General features: G+C 38.8%; 1 protein-coding gene across 4 annotated transcripts in view; it reads left to right on the top strand.

Moving 5' to 3' along the window:
• LOC109914264 (contactin-4-like) overlaps positions 1-19,073 on the top strand; it is a 1,378,312-nt gene that overhangs the window by 113,944 nt on the left and 1,245,295 nt on the right. For all 4 annotated transcript variants that reach the window (XM_048606641.1, XM_048606645.1, XM_048606643.1 and 1 more), the window contains one exon: positions 14,786-14,920. In XM_048606641.1, the coding sequence (XP_048462598.1) occupies positions 14,866-14,920 (55 nt within the window). In that variant the 5' untranslated portion in view covers positions 14,786-14,865. The remainder of the gene's footprint in view (positions 1-14,785; positions 14,921-19,073) is intronic.

Raw genomic sequence — 19,073 nt, 5'->3', positions numbered from 1 at the left:
TACATTTAACTTTAAGAGAATCCTGAACTAGGACTCCCAAGTCCATTTGTGCTTCCAATTTCCAAAGCCTTTTCCCATTTAGAGTGTAGTCTATGTCTCTGTTCTTCCCACCAAAGTGCATAACCTCGCACTTTTCCCACATTGTATTCCATCTATCAATTCTTTGCCAACTCTCCCGAGTCTGTCTAAGTCCATCTACAGCCTCCTTACTTCTTCATCACTTCCTGTTTCTCCACCTATCTTTGTGGCATCTGCAAACTTAGCAACAATGTCCTCAGTTTTGTCCAGAATGTTAATGTATAACGAGAATAGTTGTGGACCCAACATGGACACCTGCAGAACTTCACTCGTCACCGGTTGCCATCCTGAAAAGGACCACTTTATTCCCACTCTCTGCCTTCTGCCATGGACACTTGTCTTATTGCGCAGCATCCTGTGCGGCAACTTCTCAAAGGCCTTTTGGGCATCTATTTTTATTACTAGCGAGTTTACACTCAGATTTCATCATCTCCCTCCTTGTTGCTTTTTTTCAATTACCCTCTGCTGATTTTTCAATGCTTCTGAATCCTCTGCATTCACTAATCTTCACCGCATTGTATGCTTTTTCTTTTGCTTTTATGCTGCTCCTGACTTCCATTGTCAGTCATGATTGCTTCATCATCTCCTTAGTATGTTATGCTTTTCCTTCTTTGGGATGGATTCCTTCTGTGCTTCCCGAATTACCCCCAGAAACTCCTGCAATCGCTGCTTCACCGTCTTCCCTGCCAGGCTCCCCTTCCAGTCAACTCTGACCAGTTGCTCCCTCGTGGCCTTGTAGTTACCTTTTACGTAAATGTAGTACTGTTACATCTCATTCTAACTTCTCCCTCTCAAGCTGCAGGGTGAATTCCATCATATTATGGTCACCGCCACCTCAGGGTTTCTTCACCTTGAGCTTCCTAATCAAGACTGCCTCATTAGAAAATCATCACATCCAGAGTTGCTGTTTCCTGTACAACAAGCTGCTCTTAAAAAAAAACTTCCCATAGACATTCCACAAATTCCGTTTCTTGAGAATGCGCTCCCAACCTAATATTCCCAGTCCACTTGCATATTGAAGTTCCCCCATGTTTATTGTAATAGTATCTTTTCTTACATGCATTTTCTGTGTCCTGATTTATTTTCTGTCCCACATCCTGACTACTGCTAGGAGGCCTGTACATAAGTCTCATCTGTTTTTTTTTCCCTTTTGTGGTTCCTCAATTGTCCCTGCACAGATTCAATGCCTTCCAATTCTATTTCACTTCTTGCACTCGATTTAATTTCATTTCTCCTTTTGATAGGAAGTGTATCCTTGGATATTTAGTCCCAGCACTGATCCCCTTGCAGCCATACCTGTAACACTCTCAGCATTATGCCTGCCTACAAGCTCATTTGCCTTGTTTTATACACTGTGTGCATTTAATTACAATATATTCAGTCCTGCATTGACTGCCTCCCTTCTCGTAGTTGTCCCCTTATCTGCTGTGCCTGAAGTTAGATTCCTGACCCTTTCCAAACGCTGTGTCCTATTACTTGTTCTGGAAACATTAAGAACCTTTGCTGAGCCCTCCTCAATTGAACTTTTTTCCGTAATTTTGCATATAACTGCACCACACCCCCATTATTTGTTTTAAAGCCCTATCCACAGCCCAAGTTAAGTGATTTGCCAGGACTCTGGTCCCAGCATGATTCAGGTGGAGCTCATCCCATTGGAACAGCTCCCTCCTTCCTCAGTACTGGTACAACGGTTCTATGAACTCAAACCCGTTACTCCCACACCAGTCTTTGAGCCACGAATTTACTGCTTTCATCTTGTTGACCCTGTGCCAATTTGCTTGTGGCCAAGGTATAATCTGGAGATGATTACCTTTTTGGTTCTTTGTTTTAATTTAGTCCTTAGCTGCTCCTATTCCCTCAGCAGAATCTCCTTCCTCTTTCTATTTAAATCATTTGTACTAATGAGGACCACGACAATCAGATCTTTCCCCTCCCACTCCAAGTTCCTCTGCAGTCCAGATGAGATATCCTTGCCACAAAGAACAGTGTTCATTCCTCTGACTATACTATCCCTGATTACAACTACAGTTCTATTTCCTTTGAGGAAATAACCAGGTGTCTTAATGATGGGAATGCATTTGGTGTGGTATGCCTGGACTTCAGCAAGGCTTTTGTTTACATGCCAGAATGGTCAGGAAAGAGCCCATGGGATCCAAGGCGAAGTGGTAAACTGGATCTAAACTTGACATGAGAGCCAGGAGACAGAGAGTGATGGTAGAGGCAGGTTTCTCTGACTGGTAGTTTGGATTCCCACTGGAAACATCGGGCTTAGTGCTGGGGTCCTTACTTTTTGTGGTGTACATGAAGGATTCATACAAATATAGATGATACGATCAAAACCTTTGTGGTGGCCAGGAAAATTGGTACGGTGGTTAATAGCAAGAAAAATGATCATGAAATACAGGAGGGAATCAATATACCAGTCAGGTGTGCGGAGCAGTGGCTAGTGGAATTCAACCTGAAAGTGTGAGATAATGCACTTGGGGTGTGCTTGGTGTTGGGTTTGAGATCTTAGTCAACAAACACACTGCTTCCTGTGTGCCAGCACTGACATCGACATCTGAGGAACAATGTTGAATTTCATTGCTGATGTCTGAGCTCACTGACAGGAGTCTCCCAAGGGATTGAAATATAGTGGATGTGTGGGATCATTTAACATGGGGTGAGATTGCACACTGCCTACCCAGAAACCTAACGACTAAGGTCATTGTCAAAGAGCAAGGATAGCCAAAATGATTGGAGATTAGGTTCCACTTTATTGTCAGGCATTAGCAGATACTGTTGCTCCTGGACAACTCACACCAGCCAGGCATCCCAGCACCTCACAATGCTCCTTGCTTGTGGTTCAGCATTGGAGCATAGAGGATACTGCATATCAATCAGCCGCTGTAAAATCAATACAAACTCCTTGCTGCCACAATGCAATGCCTCTGGCTTTCTGATTTTATGAGAAAAAGCCAATTTCCCCCTCTCCTCACTTTTTAACAAAAGGCAATCACTTCGCTGTTTCCTGAGATGTCACACCTTGAGTTGGTTCCTGGTGCTTGTGGTGCTCAGTGCATTTTCACACCTCAGTGCTGATTGTCTAGCTGTTTCTCAGTGCTCTCCAATTGTGATCCCACCACATCTCTGCTGCTTTTATCTCTGCTGATCTCGCTGTTTCCTGTTGCTTCCTGGCTCCTTAACATTAGTTCGAACCTGACAGTCTCTGAGATCTCCAGTCGTGGTGGAGTCACGAAGTAGCCAATGTAATCAAAATATTCACACAGGTAGCAAACCAGAACCTTTTAATCACCTCTCCAGACCACAAAATTAACAATTGGATCACATAAATTTGAAGCTGATAATTCAATCAAAATTGAAAAATAGTATTTACACTGTTTCAATATATCAGAAAACAGAATATTCACATGAAATAGATATAAAAAGTAGTTTCAAGGGTTAGTGAGGTTCTTAAGCAACATTAGGTGGTGCATCCTTCCAAAATTTTTTGTCAAAGCATCACTTTTACACTGGTTTTAAGCAGTGATTTTTGCAGGCTGAAAAGCATAATTCTCATCAGTTTAGTAATTATTAATCGATTACAGACTATGGAACTTTCAGCAACACACCCTATGGAGGAATATATAATCAGTGACAACAAGTTTGCAATTTCTTCCTGTTTAGTTGCACAGTTATGTCCTCTGGACAGTGGTTAGCTTTAGAGGTATGTTGATAAACACTGACAACTTTCTGTCACTACTGTCACAATATCTTGTTTTTCTGTAATTCAGCCACAGGATATGGGTGTTCCTGACTGGGCCAGGATTTATTGCCTGTCCCTAGCTTCCCTTGAGAAGGTGGCTGTGACTGCCTCCTTGACCTGCTACAGTCTGTATGTCGTAGGTAGACCCACAATGCTGTTTGGTTGGGAATTTCGGGATTTTGACCCAACAACACTGAACAGCCAGCGATCTATTTTTAAGTCCAGTTTGAAGGGGAACTTTGGGGTGGTGGTGTTCCCATGCATCTGCTGTTCTTGTCCTTCGAGATGGTTGTGGCTTTGGAAGATTGGTGTTATAGTGGACAGTGGGCTGGATTTTAATAAGCTGGAGAGGATTCGGAAGTGATTTCCCAGGACATTGCTGGGAATGGAGGGATTGAGTTACAAGGAGAGGCTCGATAGGCTGGGACTTTTTTTCACTGGAGCGTAGGCGATTGAGAGGTGACCTAACGAAGGTTTTTAAATAATGAGGGTATAGATCAAGTTCATAGCAGGTGTCTTTCCCCTAGCGTGGGGGATTTCAAGATGAGGGAAAAGACACTTTTTTAAGGTGAGAGGAGAATGATTTAAAAAGGATATGAAGGGCAACATTTTTACAGAGAGTGGTTCCGGTGTGGAACTCCAGAGGAAGTGGTGGATGGGGGCACAGTTATAACATTTAAAAGATACTTGGGGGAAGTACATGAATAAGAAATGTTTGGAGGGATATGGGCCAATCTCAGGCAGGTGGGACTAGTTTGGTTTGGAATTATGGTTGGCATGGACTGGTTGAGCCGAAGCATCTCTTTTCATGTTGTATGGAAGGAGCTGTCTAAAATCTTTGGTGAACTTTTTCAGTGCACCTTGTAGATAATACATGCCACTACAACTGAGTATTGGCAGTGGAGGTTCTCTGGATACCTGTGGATGTGGTGCCAATCAAGTGGGCTGTCTTGTCCTGGATGATATTCAGTTTCTTATGCAATGTTAGAGCTGCACTCATCCAAGAAAGGGGATAGTATTGTATCACACTTCTCACCAGTGTCCCATCCAAGTTGGGTGGCTGCTTGCGATTGTGCGCAGTCACTCCAAGATTCTACACACTGTGAACAGCATTGACTTCTGTTTGTGGAAGTCGTTGCCATGTGTCAAGCTCAGAGGTCCATGCAGCTGGTAAGAGAAATTGAGGAAACACTGTTCCTCACTTGTGCCTGTTACATAGTGGACAGGCTCTGGGGAGTCCGTAGGTAAGTTACTTACTGCAATATTCCTAGTCTCTGACCTGCTTTTATTGCAATGGTATTTATACGGCTAGTCCAGTTGAGTTTCTGGTCAGTGGTAACTCTCAGGATGTTGATAGCGGGGGAATTCAGTAATGGTAATGCCGTTGAAAACCAAGGAGCGATCATTAGATCGCCTCTTATTGGAGATGGTCATTGCTTGGCATTTGTGTGGTGCAAATGTTACTTGTTCACCCAAGCCTGGATATTGTCCAGATCTTGTTGCATTTGAACATGGACTGCTTCAGAATCTAAGGAGTTGTGTATGGAGCTGAACAGTGTGCAATTATTGTTGAGCGTCCCCCTGATGTTGGAGGGAAGATCATTGAAGCAGCTTCTTGATGTCAAACTTGGTCAAATGCGGCCTTGACGTCAAAGGCTGTCATTCTCACCTCACCTCTAGAATTCAGCTCTTTTGGCCATGTTTGAACCAGAGCTGTAATGAGGTCAGGAGCTGAGTGGCTCTGGTGGAACCCAAACTGGGCGTCGTTGAGCAAGTGCTGCTCGATACCACTGTTGATTACACCTTCCGCCACTTAACTGATTATTATATTGTTGTTTTGATATATTCAAGATAATTCATTTCGAACAGAACCAAACGTTTTGAAAGTCAGACTGCAATGTGACGTCTTCTGCACACAAAATCGATGTTGATCGAATTGATAGTTTACTGATTCTGCATCAGCAAAGGTACATTCATGAGGAACATGCAGGCCTAGAGGTGTTAATGCATTTTCAATTGATAATTGAACAGATTAGCCTTCAGTTAGGGGAAGTACAGATTTCATTACAGTCACAACACAAGGATCTGAACTGATTCCATTTGTGTAGGGGAAGAATCCAACAGTTTTTTTTCTTGTCTCCAGAGATCCAAGAAAAAGTACTTCAGAAAAAATAAGGCAAATCTGAGAATCCAGAAAAGCGAAGGATTTATTTTCTAATGAAGACTACGACAACCCCAATCATATAAATCAGTGGTGAAAGTGTTGCTTGTCTTGATGCAATAGAAATTGCACCAGTGCTGAACCTATTACTTCCGCTTTGCGACAAATATTTCCAGGCATAATGAAGCACAAGAAAATAAGTAATCTTTTAAGAAAAGGTGTCATTTACTTAGTGAGGAGGAGAGGATAATTTCATCAAAGCACCTATGCTAAAGTCCAAAGCATTTTCTTGCGCCTGAAGGACCATACCTGCGAGTTTCTAGTGGTTCTTTAAGTGTTATATAGTAACCGTATGGTTTTACTTACGAACACATTTCAGTTGTGAGGGTTGGAAATCGACAAAAACATATTTTTACCCAGGAGATGTTGACATCGAAGGAAAGTCATTTTCCCACAGCTTCGTTTTTAAAACATAATCTCACCTCATTTTGTTTTTAAATACAAAATTAATCAAAGTATCAATTTCCAAATACCAAGGTCAATGGTCTTTATATCATGAGAAGTATGCAGCCATTCAAATATTCAAGTGACCATTCGAATTTAAAGGCAATTTTGAAAGGTTCCCAACACATTTAGAAGTGTGAAATCAAATAATGTACACGTGTAAGAACAGGTCACGATCAGCTAATCAACCAATTGAGCAGAAATGGTCAATGAGAACTCTGATGAAATAGTGGAATGATGTAAAGGAAAATATTATGTGCGATTTGTACAACAGAAGTGAAAAGCTTTGACAAATAAGTTAACATTTCCTTAATCTATGGCAAACGGAGGAAATCTTCGTCTCACACAGTGAAAGAAAGGGAAAACGTTTGGTCATTATCATTTGTGACAGAAATTGTTGGAAATGTTCAGAAGGCCAGGCAGCATCTGTGGAGAGACTAATCGATTAAACTGAGGATCTATATAGTCACTTTAAAGGTCAAATAACTCTAACATTAAACAATAATGATTTATTGAAAAAGACAATTAATGTCTGTTAAATTTCTGAATACTCTCCTGTTTGATGTCCGTCTTTGCAATCAGTTCATCAACTTTCCAAGAACGAACAGAGCCTCAAAATGCTGAAGGATATAAAGCAGTCTTTTTTGAAATTTTATTCTGCACAAATGTTTTACATTACCATGTATTTTACATTCACAGCAATTCCCCGAACAGTCGGAGTGACAGATTGTTTACCAACAATGCCTGCCAACAGGAAGTATGATTTCTCTGTATAATGTTGCATGGAAAGCACGGAACATTGTTATTACTGGAAGTGCTCTATTGAACAAGCCACTCAAACCAGCAAACCCAGTGCAGTGAAGACAAGCCAAGCCATTGAGTCATAAACAGAAATAGCTGCAGGGACTCCGGTCTGGCAGAAAGCAGAGTTCACCTTTTGTGTCCGGTGACCGTTCTTCAGAACAGTTCATGGGGAAATGTTTTCCTCTTCGACCACAGTTCTGGAATGCAAACTGAGCAGTCATGTGTATCTGCTAAGAATAACTGAAAAGGAAGATTGGTTTGCATCATTTATAAACTGACAATCACATAGCCAATTCAAATAAAATGCATTTCTGTAGATTCTACAATGTGAAGGCCACCCTAAAGTGTTTACAAAGGAATAATCAGGATGCTGGGTTCCAAGTCATGGGAATGATATTAAAAATGTTTTACAGTTGCATCAAAAGGGTGTGGTTTAGGTTGTTCATTTTAAATGAAAAGAACAGTCGTGTACGTTCTTGTTCTGTAGTAAACATAAGAGTGGAGCGAGTGTGGGAAACTTCATAGGTGGGCAGAGATTGAGATAGATAATTAAATAAGAATGGAGGTGTAAGGCATTGAGAGCTTTGGATGTAATGAAAAGATTTTAAATGGAATGCTGGTAATGGCAGTTCCACAGTATACAGAAGAATAGTTGGACAGAGTTTTGCATTTTGGACAAGATGTAATTTGCTAAAGGTGTATAATAAAAGCCCAGCATTAGATGAGAATATTAAAGGAATTAAGTGGAAGTCAAGGTTTTGACATTGACATTGAATGCGATGATTTCTAGTAAAGATGGGTAACGTTGCTGTGCAAATGAAGGGGTTTAAGACAAGCTTTCAGTTATGATGCTGACTTTAACATCTAGCCTCAGACAAGACGCCGGGTTTGAGCACATCTCTTTTTCGGTGACGCTAGTGTCTGACATGGAAAAATAAATCGGTGGTGACAATAATGGCTTTAGACATACCGATGTTCAGCTGAAGGATGTCTGGAATTATTTTAAGAACTGGTGCTGAACAGGTGTTCAGAAGCACAGTGGTTGTAAGGTTGAGAGAAGTGATTATGATGGCAGATTAAAACCTAAAAATATAAAGAGTTTTTAACCCTTAAATCCAAAATATGGTTTTAAAAGTAAAGAAATAACTGCAGGTATAAATTCAGTGGCTGGCAAAAAAGAAATTTGAGTGGGACCAAGGAATGTAATACCTAAATGTGTCAAAGAAACTTTAAACAGAGAGAGAGAAAGAGAAACTTTGTTTTAAATAATGAGGGGCTGATGAACTCCTGCCCCTGTGGGTTATGTCCCAAGCTGCAAACACATGCTGTACTTTGTTTTGAAGAACACACAATCAAGGGCTTAAACTAGTTTGGCAGGGCGAGGGAACACAGATCATTCGTACAATAAGGACACTGAACTTTATATTAAGGGAACCAAGGCACGGAGTTCAGCTATATTGAGTTTCAAAGGAATAAAGTGAGGCTAGATGGCCTCTTGTTTAATGCTAGAAGTATTATAGGTAAAATAAATGACTTAATGGCATAGATTGACATGTGGAATTGTTACATTGTTGCTATCACAGTGACACAATTGAGGAATAGGCAGTACTGGCAACCCAGCATTCCAGGATATTGCACCTTTAAACAGATCAGGAGAGATTTTCAAAGAGGAGGCAGTTTTGCATTATTAAGAAGCCAGTTACTGCAGTAAGGAGGGACGATATCTTGGCAGGGCCTTCAAATGAGGTTTTGTGGGGAGAGTGAAGGAATAAAGAGGAGGCAATCACATTGTCCCCAAACTGTTAGCAGGCAGTAGAGGAGCAGATTTGTAGACAATTCAATGAGCTATGTAGAAATAATAATGGGCTAGTTATATTAATGGATTTCAACTTTCCCAACATCATTGGGATGGTCATAGTATAAAGGGTTGAATTGTAGAGAGTACAGGCCCAACATGGTCCCTTTGGGGTGAAATTTAGAAGCAACAAGCTCAGAGTACCCTGGATGTCTACAAATGTTCAGAATTGAACAAGAAGTACAAAGGAAACAAATCAACTAAGGCCTTATGGAGTATAGAAAGTGCAGGGGGAATCTTAAGAAAGCAATTAGGAGAGCAAACGGGGAGCATGAGAAAGTAGCTGTAGGTAAAATTAGGGAGAATCACAAGATATTCAAAAATATGTTACATGGAAGAGACTAACCAGGGAAAATATAAGATCCAATTGGGACCAAGGGGACAATCTGTGCTTGGGGCTGGAGGAAATTGGTAGGGTGTTAAATGTGTGCTTCATATCTGTCTTCACTCAGGAGGAAGATGCAAGTGCAGAATTTGCCAAGAGGGACTCAGATTCTTCAGCACATTAACATAGGGAGTGAGATAGTACGAACTGCCAATACTGGAGTCAGAGATAACACATGTGGAGCTGGAGGAAAGCAGCAGGCCAGGCAGCTTCAGAGGAGCAGGAAAGTTGGCGTTTCAGGTCGGGAACCTTCTTCAGAAATGGGGAAGGGGGAAGCGAGCTCCGAACTAAATACAGAGAGGAGGGGTGGGGCTGGGGAAGGTAGGTGGGATGGTGTTAAGTAAGTGCAAGTAGGCAGCGGTGGGGATTGGTCAGTGAGGTGGGAGAGAAGATGGACAGGTTGTGTTAGATCAAGGAGGCGGTCACAATTCTTTTGGTTGAAAGAGAAGCTGGTCTCCCTCGCTGTTTTCTTGCAAATGGCCCTCTCTGTAAATTTATGGTTTTGGAGCAAGAAAAGGAAAAAAGCACCTCCAATGACACAGGCTGAATTCCTCATCAGTGAATGAAAGACTAGGGATCAGAATACATACAACATTGTATCCTCGCCATAAAGTCAAAAGGAATTGAAAAGAACTGAAGGAAAACAAGTCATTGACAGCTGTCATCCAGACTGGTGCCAGAACTGTACTAACTTTTTCAATCCTTCAACACCCATAATATGTGTTGTGTTTTGTCTCTTTGTTTATCTGTTTGTCTCTGGAAATGTTAAAGGAGTGGATTAAGTTATAAATACAAGTTAGCAATTCCTGTTGCTTTCTTGCCATTGGTTAAATACTGTTTGATTACTATAAGTAGTGACTTTTTATTTGTTAATGATGAGATCTTGCTATATATATTCTTTTAACCTGAATTTGACACTCGAGTAACCTTGGGCAATTAGGTAGTTTAATCAAGTGGTCATATTTATGATATCTTTGGGAATAGTGGGATGGATTTCCAGTGCTCCCCAGTGAATAATCGGATGAGAAACAGATCGTCAGGTGCCACGGGCAAGTTGAATTCGGAAAAAGTAAAGATTCGTGCAGCAGCAGTAGTGCTGTTCTTAATTTGTGGAAGTCTTCAGTCCAACAGAGGAGGTAACAAGTTTTGAGCAGTTTTTGCAGCCTCCGATCAGGAAAAAGGTAGTAAGTCAGCTTGTCTCTGTGTCTTGGGAAGAGTCAACAAAGTGGAGGACCACATCTGGTGAATATACAGAAAGTCGATGAAAGGAAATGCTTGTGATCTTGTCAATTGAGTCAGAGATTATCAAGTGAAGATAGCAGTGCTTACTTCATTGTGGTTGTGTGGTCTGGAAAGGTCATTTCTGGAATAAAAAGGGTTGAATTTTTTATTTGCTTTCATGAACTTTAAACATCTTCATTTATGTCGCTTTTATTCTTTGGTGAAAGAAACTTGTGTTCCTTTCTTGAAGTAGATTATTAGCCTCATGTGAATGTGGTCAATGACTTATCACCATGGTAACCAAATTGCAGAAATAAAACTACTGGTTTATCAAACCAGATTTCATTCTGGAATCTGACATGTCCAGTATTGCCATCAACTGGGATCATAAAATACTGTTTTACTAGTGAAACAGTGTCATGGTTCTTGCTTTTGATTACACTCCTGTACTTTCTGCTTGAAATCTACGTTCTGGTTTCTGGGTCCGTGTACGATGTTCCCATGGTTAAGTCATCTTCTGATACACATTAACCTAATCCAAAGAACTCCAAGATGATACTAGTGCCGAGCACGATAAAGATAAGTCCCATAACTTGCCAACTTGGGAAGAAGGAGTGAATGGTTAAACTGGGTGAAAAATGTCATATCAAAAGGGAAGACAAATCAGAAGTAAATGGAAAAAGTCGATTTTTGTCTAATAATGTCTGTGGAGAATGCAAACAAAAGTAACGTATCTACATTGCTTACATATTTATGGAAATATCTGCATTAAATACAGTTAATGATATTCAAAACGTGAGCAATGGCTGAACTGCTGGCAAATATACATTTAAACGAAAAGCTAGTTCCCATGGGCTTGTTGCTCAGCATGTACTGAAATGCACTGGTGTACTTTCTGTTGATACGCTAATGTGTTACTAGGGTGATTGTGAAGAGATTCTGAATTATTTTTCTGTGGAATGACTGAAGAGAAAAACTCACAACAACCAGACAGTAAACATATTCACAAAGCTGCCTTCATTTGGACTCTGGCCTTTATTATATTGCTGTTGTGAGTAGTCAAAGAGCAGCCTAAGCATGGCTAGCTTTATTTAAATGGATGCCGCGTTTATTAAAAGAAGAAATCAAAGCATTAGTTAAGTTAATGGCTGTAAATACCATTCTGTGTGGATGGAATAATGATATCATAGTTTTTGAATGCACTGATTTTCATTTATTTTTCAGTAATAATTTACACTTAGACTTTATGATATGGTGATAACTATAATCTACTTTTACCGTGGAGAAACTGTACATGAATGCAGTCTTTTAATGTAGAAAGTTTGTTTCTGGTGATTGATATATTTTATGATTCGGTTTCAACTGTATGATGATGAACAGAAAGCCTGATGGTATTGATCATGACTGAACCAAATAGAATGAACAGTAATAGCAGACACACTTTATTTCCAACGTTTCTGCCATTCAGGTTATATTCTATTGTATTAAGAGTGAATAATGCCACAATGAAAGATTTATATGAAAAAGTGTATAATTACCATATTATTAGCACTCAATAGAAAACTATTATACAAAGTGAACAATGTGTTAAATAATATGTTTTACCTTGGCAAAATCGACAAAATGAAGAAACATGCAATGTCCATGGTCCAGTAATTGGATTTTATACCATTCATCCTTGGAAATAGGCAAAAAATGGTTTTTGCTGATATTCCAAAACAAACTCAGTCAGAGAAATGTAAATGGACAAGTACATAATGAAAATTTATGTATTTCATGCTCTTTAATCAATCATTAATCAGATGCATTCATAAATGAACCACATTGTTCAACTGGTGTCACAGCACTGCAGATGCAAATTATTAACTGAGTCTTGAGTTTGGATATTTTGATTGACGTTCACACTTACAAAAATTTTTCATGGGCAACTTTATGAACCTTGGTTGTGTCAACTGGTAAAATAAACCAGAGATATTTTCCTTCAATGCAATGTGCACATGTGTGGCAACAATAAAATTCAATTGTTGCTGTTCATATTGTGACCATTTGCTGAATCATTATTTTCCTTTCATAAAAAAAATTGATCACATGTTCAGGATTAAGCTGAGTCTTTTTTTTCTGATTTAACCTGCCTTGACTCCAAAGGCCTGATGTAATGTAAATCTGCTCAGTTAATATTTCATAGCATATGCAGTTTACTGCTTCCAGAGATTAAAATGGTCAAGATACTCAAAAGCTATTTAATAAATTAACTATCAGTTTTCATGAAGAAGATAGTAGCCATAATGAAAATATTTTATCAAGTTAGGAAGTAATTGGGTGTTAGTATGCCAATGTTATTTTCTGAGTGGATCACTTCACCTTTGTGTGAACACTTAACATTAATAAAGTGAGATTGGCATAATTTGAAAACGTAAAATCTGAGATCAGATGGTGTTTGAACCATGAACTGTACTTAAATTCTGCATAATTATTCATTGTATCTTTTTTAAAGAAGAGCCTGGAGCAATTTCTTTGAATTTAATCGGACTAGTCTCGAAAATAGGAAATGCAACACCACTCTCAAACTGGTGAAATGTATTTCAAATTTTCATTTAAATTCCATACAAAATAATAATAGTTTGAGCTTGTGGAAAATACAGATCCATTTCAAATTCATATGATGCATGCTCAATAATTTATACTTTTTAAAATGAGAAAGCTCACATTATTCTAATATATACATTTTTAAAAATTAAATGTACCCAACATTGTCTGGTAACACAATAATTAGAAGTGACTAAAAAGTTTAAAGCCTAAGAGGATACTTGGGAGTTACCATCAGCACAAAGTACTCGTATTGATTTCAAGTTATGAAAAGGGACCAAACAAAGAAAATCCCACTTCATAAATTTTTAAAGACACAATATTATAAGCCATATCAACAAGAGTCACTTTTTAAAGTTTTTTTTTCTCCTGCTTCATTTCTAATTTTCTCTCCTTCTGTCAGAAAATGTTGCTAAGCCTGTAGCCAGACATAGTCCAAATTTTGTCTCAATGTCGTTACTAGTTTTAGCAATGAAGGAACTGAACAAGCACCAATGGAATTGTAAGTTAGTAATCTCGGAAGCTCCAGTTTTGATTGTAATATTTGCCTTGTACAGCTGTCCTCAGTGACTCATCAAAATTCGTTTGCCAAAGATCTGTCAAAATTCACTCTTATCAAAAGTAACCGTGCTTCTCTGCAGAAATACAGCAAAATAAATATTGTCAAGTTCACATGAATCTTTTTCTACTTCAAAGTTGTCCTCCCTCTTCAAATTATTTTGGAAATGCTTTGCAATTGATTGTGCCTTACAGCTTCTTTTTACAGTATTACGACTATCTGATCATGTTGGGTGATGAAAGGCATGACTGTTGCTGTACATATGTGAAGCATGCTTCATTAATAGTGATTTGTTTAAAACTTAAGGAGAACTGACACACTGTACCACCCAACTGCTTAACGGAAACAGATAGAAAATCGGTCAGAGAATTTCCAGGTTTATTTAGCTGTAACAACTAAAGCAATATATATTTGAGGTGAAAACAATGACATTTTCTTTTTGAAATGAATTATTAATAGCCCAAGGTCAGTCACTTGAGACCTTTTTTATAATTTCTTTTGAGCGGTCAGCATTTCCCATAGCTATGAACTGGCGAAGCACTGTAAATGAAGCAAATTGTCTGACTGAGTGCCGCACAATATATCTTCATCTTTTTTGCTCTGGGGTATTCCTTTATTGTACATTCCTCAGTTGTTGAGCTTTTGCCCTCTATGCTTGTACAGGGTATCATGTTTACAAGACAAGCAGAACAATTTCTTTCACATCATGTTTGGAGACTGCTATTGATTATTCAACCTGTTTTCATAATTGCATATTTATTAATCACTAAATCAATTGTTTTAGCTAGATCAGCTGAACAAATACCAACGTCATTGGTGCATTCTGATGGTAGGCAGAGCACAAGATTTTGCTCTTAATTCTTTTTCAAATTGGTTTTTCCCCACAGATTAAAGATTGTACTTTGAAAGGAAGTCGTCTATTAACTGCTGATTGTATGAGAGGCTTGTTTGCCCTTGGGAATTGAAGATGATGTTGCTATGGAAACTGCTGTTACTACAATCATTCATTGGCTGCCTTGCAGGTAAAATATCTCATTAATACTTTTGATCTGTACATGGCAAACTATCCATTATATTTACTGTGAATAATGCTGCTTCCTTCACTTTCTAAAATAAAGAAAAGCTGGAGTTACGTTCAATTTGATTTGTTCTTGAGCAGATTTAGTTGGAATTACCTGAAGTGTTCAAGAAATGCAGATTTATTTTATCAAGCGGTGATCTGTTAAAATACCTCCAAAATGGGCTGCTTTAAAACGTCATGTCCCAGATTGAGAGAGGATTTGTTTGATGTTATTTGAACCACATTCTAACAAATTTCCATACTTTTTTAAGCAAGTATTTGCATTAGAAAATGTTTGCAGAAATACAGCCAATTAAGGAATCTATCAAAATTATGGTATCTCTGTCTGAATATTCAAAATGTTTATCCAGATGATGTTCTCTATCTTTGAATTGTAATCTAACATTTCCAAGTCCCACTTTATTCATGGAACAATGGTAATATTTTAACACTGCAAGAATGTGCATCGTATGATGCATATATTTCTTACATATTTGGAATTTAATGTCTCATGTCACTAAATTGTCCAAGTAATGTGAGAAATTATCAACTTTTTCTTACATTTTTGAGCACACATCAAACTGTAAATGAAAACAATTATTTGTGAATAATAGGTGTATGTAGGTGATTTTATAACTGTTTAATTTACTTATGGTCATGATTTCCTTCTATGATTTAAAACAGAAATTGTATTGCTAAGACATGGAAGGCTATGGGCCAAGTGCTGGAAAATGGAATTCGAATAGTTCAGGTTTTGTTCTTGAACTGTGTGGACATGATGGGCTGAAGAGCCTTTTTCTTTGCTCTAGACCTCGATGACTCTATTACTTGAACATTAACTCTTTGTTCACTTGAAGAAACCTAATTCCTGGAGAGCAGTATCATTACCCTTTTGTAGAATCTAAGGAGTGGGTAATTTTCACAGAATCGTAAGGAAAAGCTTGCTGCAAAAACTGTTTTGAATGCATGGTATTGTTTGCTGAGCAAGTTTGTGCGAGAACAGATGTGGAATCTGCTGCTGCACAATTATGAAGTAGTTTTCCTGAGGCTAAGTAAGTTGTTCTTGAATTCCGTTTAAGATTTTCTTCAGTCAATAATGTGACAAGAATGGTATAATTGTGTTGCTGCACTGAATGCACCATAGAAAAGAAGCCTCAAACCCTTCAGTTGAAGGAAAGAGACCCTTTTCGGGTTAAAATATCTTCTTTTCACAAATGCCATGGTTTTGGGATTAAGTGAGCTGAAGCACTGAGTTATTTTCATCTGTTGCTTTTCTACATCCAATTTTGTAAAACTAACTGCATCTTCTTTCGTTGAAGTAGTAAGATACATGGAAACGACTTGTCCAACAACAAATGTGAAGTGGCCATGACTTTAGCCATAATGACACATTTGTGGGTGGATGGAAATATATTTGATTGTATTACATACATTTTTTTAAGTAATCTTCAGCAATTTTATGTCCGAATTTGTACCATGTTCCACATAGATCTTTCAGTGCACTGTCCCTTCTCCAATTCTTAACAAAGTCAAAATGTATAAATATAAAGGAGCAATTCATTTTCTGCAATCACATACTTGAAAAGATTTTGCCAAGATATCACCAGTAAAGAAATACAAATGATTGATTTTTTTTTTTTTTCTCTGCTATATGCCTTAGGTGTGCCTATGTTTGGCTGCTAGAATAGCCAATATTTGGAGTCCAGGTCTATCCAGGGCTGGATTTTCATGTTGTTCGGAATGGAGAACCTGCTTCCAGGATTCCTGATTCCATTCCCAATCCTGGCAGATTTTGTCAGTGCAGAATAAGGTTACAGGTAGCAAGCCTGCATGCAGCACAGAATAATTCCATTGCAGTGGTGGGAACTTCAAAATGATACACTGCTTTCATGGATTCAGACCAGCTTTTGCAGGATCTTAGTTGAATTCTCAACAAAAGATGACCAAAACAAGAAGAGGGAGATGCTAAGCTTTGAGGGTAAACTTGCAGGTAATATCAAGACAGAAAGCATGAGCTTCGTTAAATTCACAAAAAGAAACAGAGAAACCTCTGTTAACAAAGGCCGTTTTGAGAATGAGGCTGAAGAAATGACAAAAACTGAAAGAACTGCAGATGCTGGAAATCAGAAACTTAAACAGAAATTGCTGGAAAAGCTCAGAAGGTCTGGCAGTACCTGTTGAGAGAAAACAGAGTTAACACTTTGCATCCAGTGACCTTTCGTTAGAAGAGATAACAATGGAGAACCAGGAAATGGCAGCAGAATTGAATATCTACTTTGCATGAGTTGTTATATGAGAATAAACTATTAGGATGCAAAAGATACAAAATAATCAAGGGCAAAAAGTGAGGAAAAAAGTACAATAACTATCACACGGGGGAAAAAAAATTAGGAAGCCTTATGAAGAGAGAGATGGATCTGATGAGATACATCCTAATGTCTTAAAAGAAATAGTAGCAGAGATAGTGGATTCACTGGTCGTAATCTTCCAAGTGTCCTCAGATTCTAGCAAAGTCCCAGAGGATTGGAAAAGTGCCACTGTAAAAAGTAACAGCTTTGCTTTTAAAAAGGTAAAGAGACAAAAAAAAAATTCACCAGTTAGCTTAACATCTGTCATTGGGGAAAATGTAAGAGTCTACTTTAAAAGATGTGACAGCAGAGCATTTGAAAACACATAATATATTCAAGGAAGGATAGCATGGCTTAGTGAAGAAGAAATCATAAACAAAAACAGAAGTTGCTGGGAAAGCTCAGCAGTTCTAGCAGCTTCTGTGAAAAGAAGTCGGAGCTAACGTTTTGGATCTAGTAACCTTTTCTCAGAAGGAGAAATTGTGCCCGACAAACTTATTTCTGTTCTCTGAGGAGGTAGCCAGCCAGATAGATGAGGGAAAAGTGGCTGTGATATGTTTGAATTCCCAGAAGGCATTTGGTAAGGTACCCATTAATATGCTACCTCTAATGACGGGAGCATATGGTATTGGAGGCAGTATAATAGTATGGATAGATGATGCTTACTGAGAAAAGACAGAGAGTTGGAGTAAGGGTCCATTTTCAGGATGGCAACCTATAATGAATGGTGTGCCACAGAGATTAGTGCTGGGGCCACGATTATTTACAAAATACATCAATGAATTGGATGAGGAATGTGAATGTACTGTAGCCAGATTTGGGGATAACACAAAATAGTTGGGAAGGCTCGTGGTAACACACGGAATCTGTACAGGGATACAAGCAGTTTAAGCGATTGGGCATCAACTTGGCAGATGGAATGTAGTGTGGGAAAATGTGAGGTTATGTTCTTTGGCAGGAAGAACAGAAAAGCTGAATATTATTTAAATGGAGAAAAACTGCAGAAAGCCTCAGAACAGAGGGATTTTGGGACCTCGAGCATAAATCACAAAAAGCTAAAATCCCAAGCTCAGTGGGTAGTAGGGAAGGAAATGCGCTGTTGACCTTTATTTTAAAGAGAATTGAGTTTAAGAAAAAAAGTAGGGACGGCTTGCTAAAACTACGCAAGGCACTAGTTAGACCACAGCTGGAATATTGGCACAGTTTTGATCCCCTTATCTAAGGGCAGATAGATTGGCAGTTCATGGAACAGTCAGGGCGTTGATCCTGTATGTGGAGGAACTGTCTTATGAGGAGAGGTTGAGTAGGTTGGGCCTGTTCTCATTAGAATTTAGAAGAATGAAGGGAATCTGATTGAAATAGGCAAGATTCTCAGGGTACTCAACAACACAGTTGCAAAGAGTTTATTTCCCCTTGTGGGAGAGTCTGAAATGGAGGACATAATCTTCGAGAATGGGGTCACCCATTTAAGAGGAGGGATTTCTCCTCTGAGAGGATTGTGAATCTGTGGAGGTCTCTGGTGCAGAAGGCTGCAGAGTTCAAATTGTTAAGCATATTTAAGGCTGAGACAGACAGATTTTTAATAAGGAGAATCTAGGTTATAGGGAAAATACAGGAAAATAGAGTTGAGGATTATTGGATCAGCCACGATCTCAATCAGTGATGGATCAAACTTGATGGGCTGAATGACCTACCTCTGCTCCCAATGGGAAAGAGAATTGGAGAATCTATATAAATTCTCATCATGATGGTGACACTGGCATGTGA

This window comes from Rhincodon typus, chromosome 16, assembly GCF_021869965.1.
Source record: "Rhincodon typus isolate 14 chromosome 16, sRhiTyp1.1, whole genome shotgun sequence".
Classification (NCBI taxonomy): domain Eukaryota; kingdom Metazoa; phylum Chordata; class Chondrichthyes; order Orectolobiformes; family Rhincodontidae; genus Rhincodon; species Rhincodon typus.
This window is presented reverse-complemented; position numbering and strand designations above follow the sequence as displayed.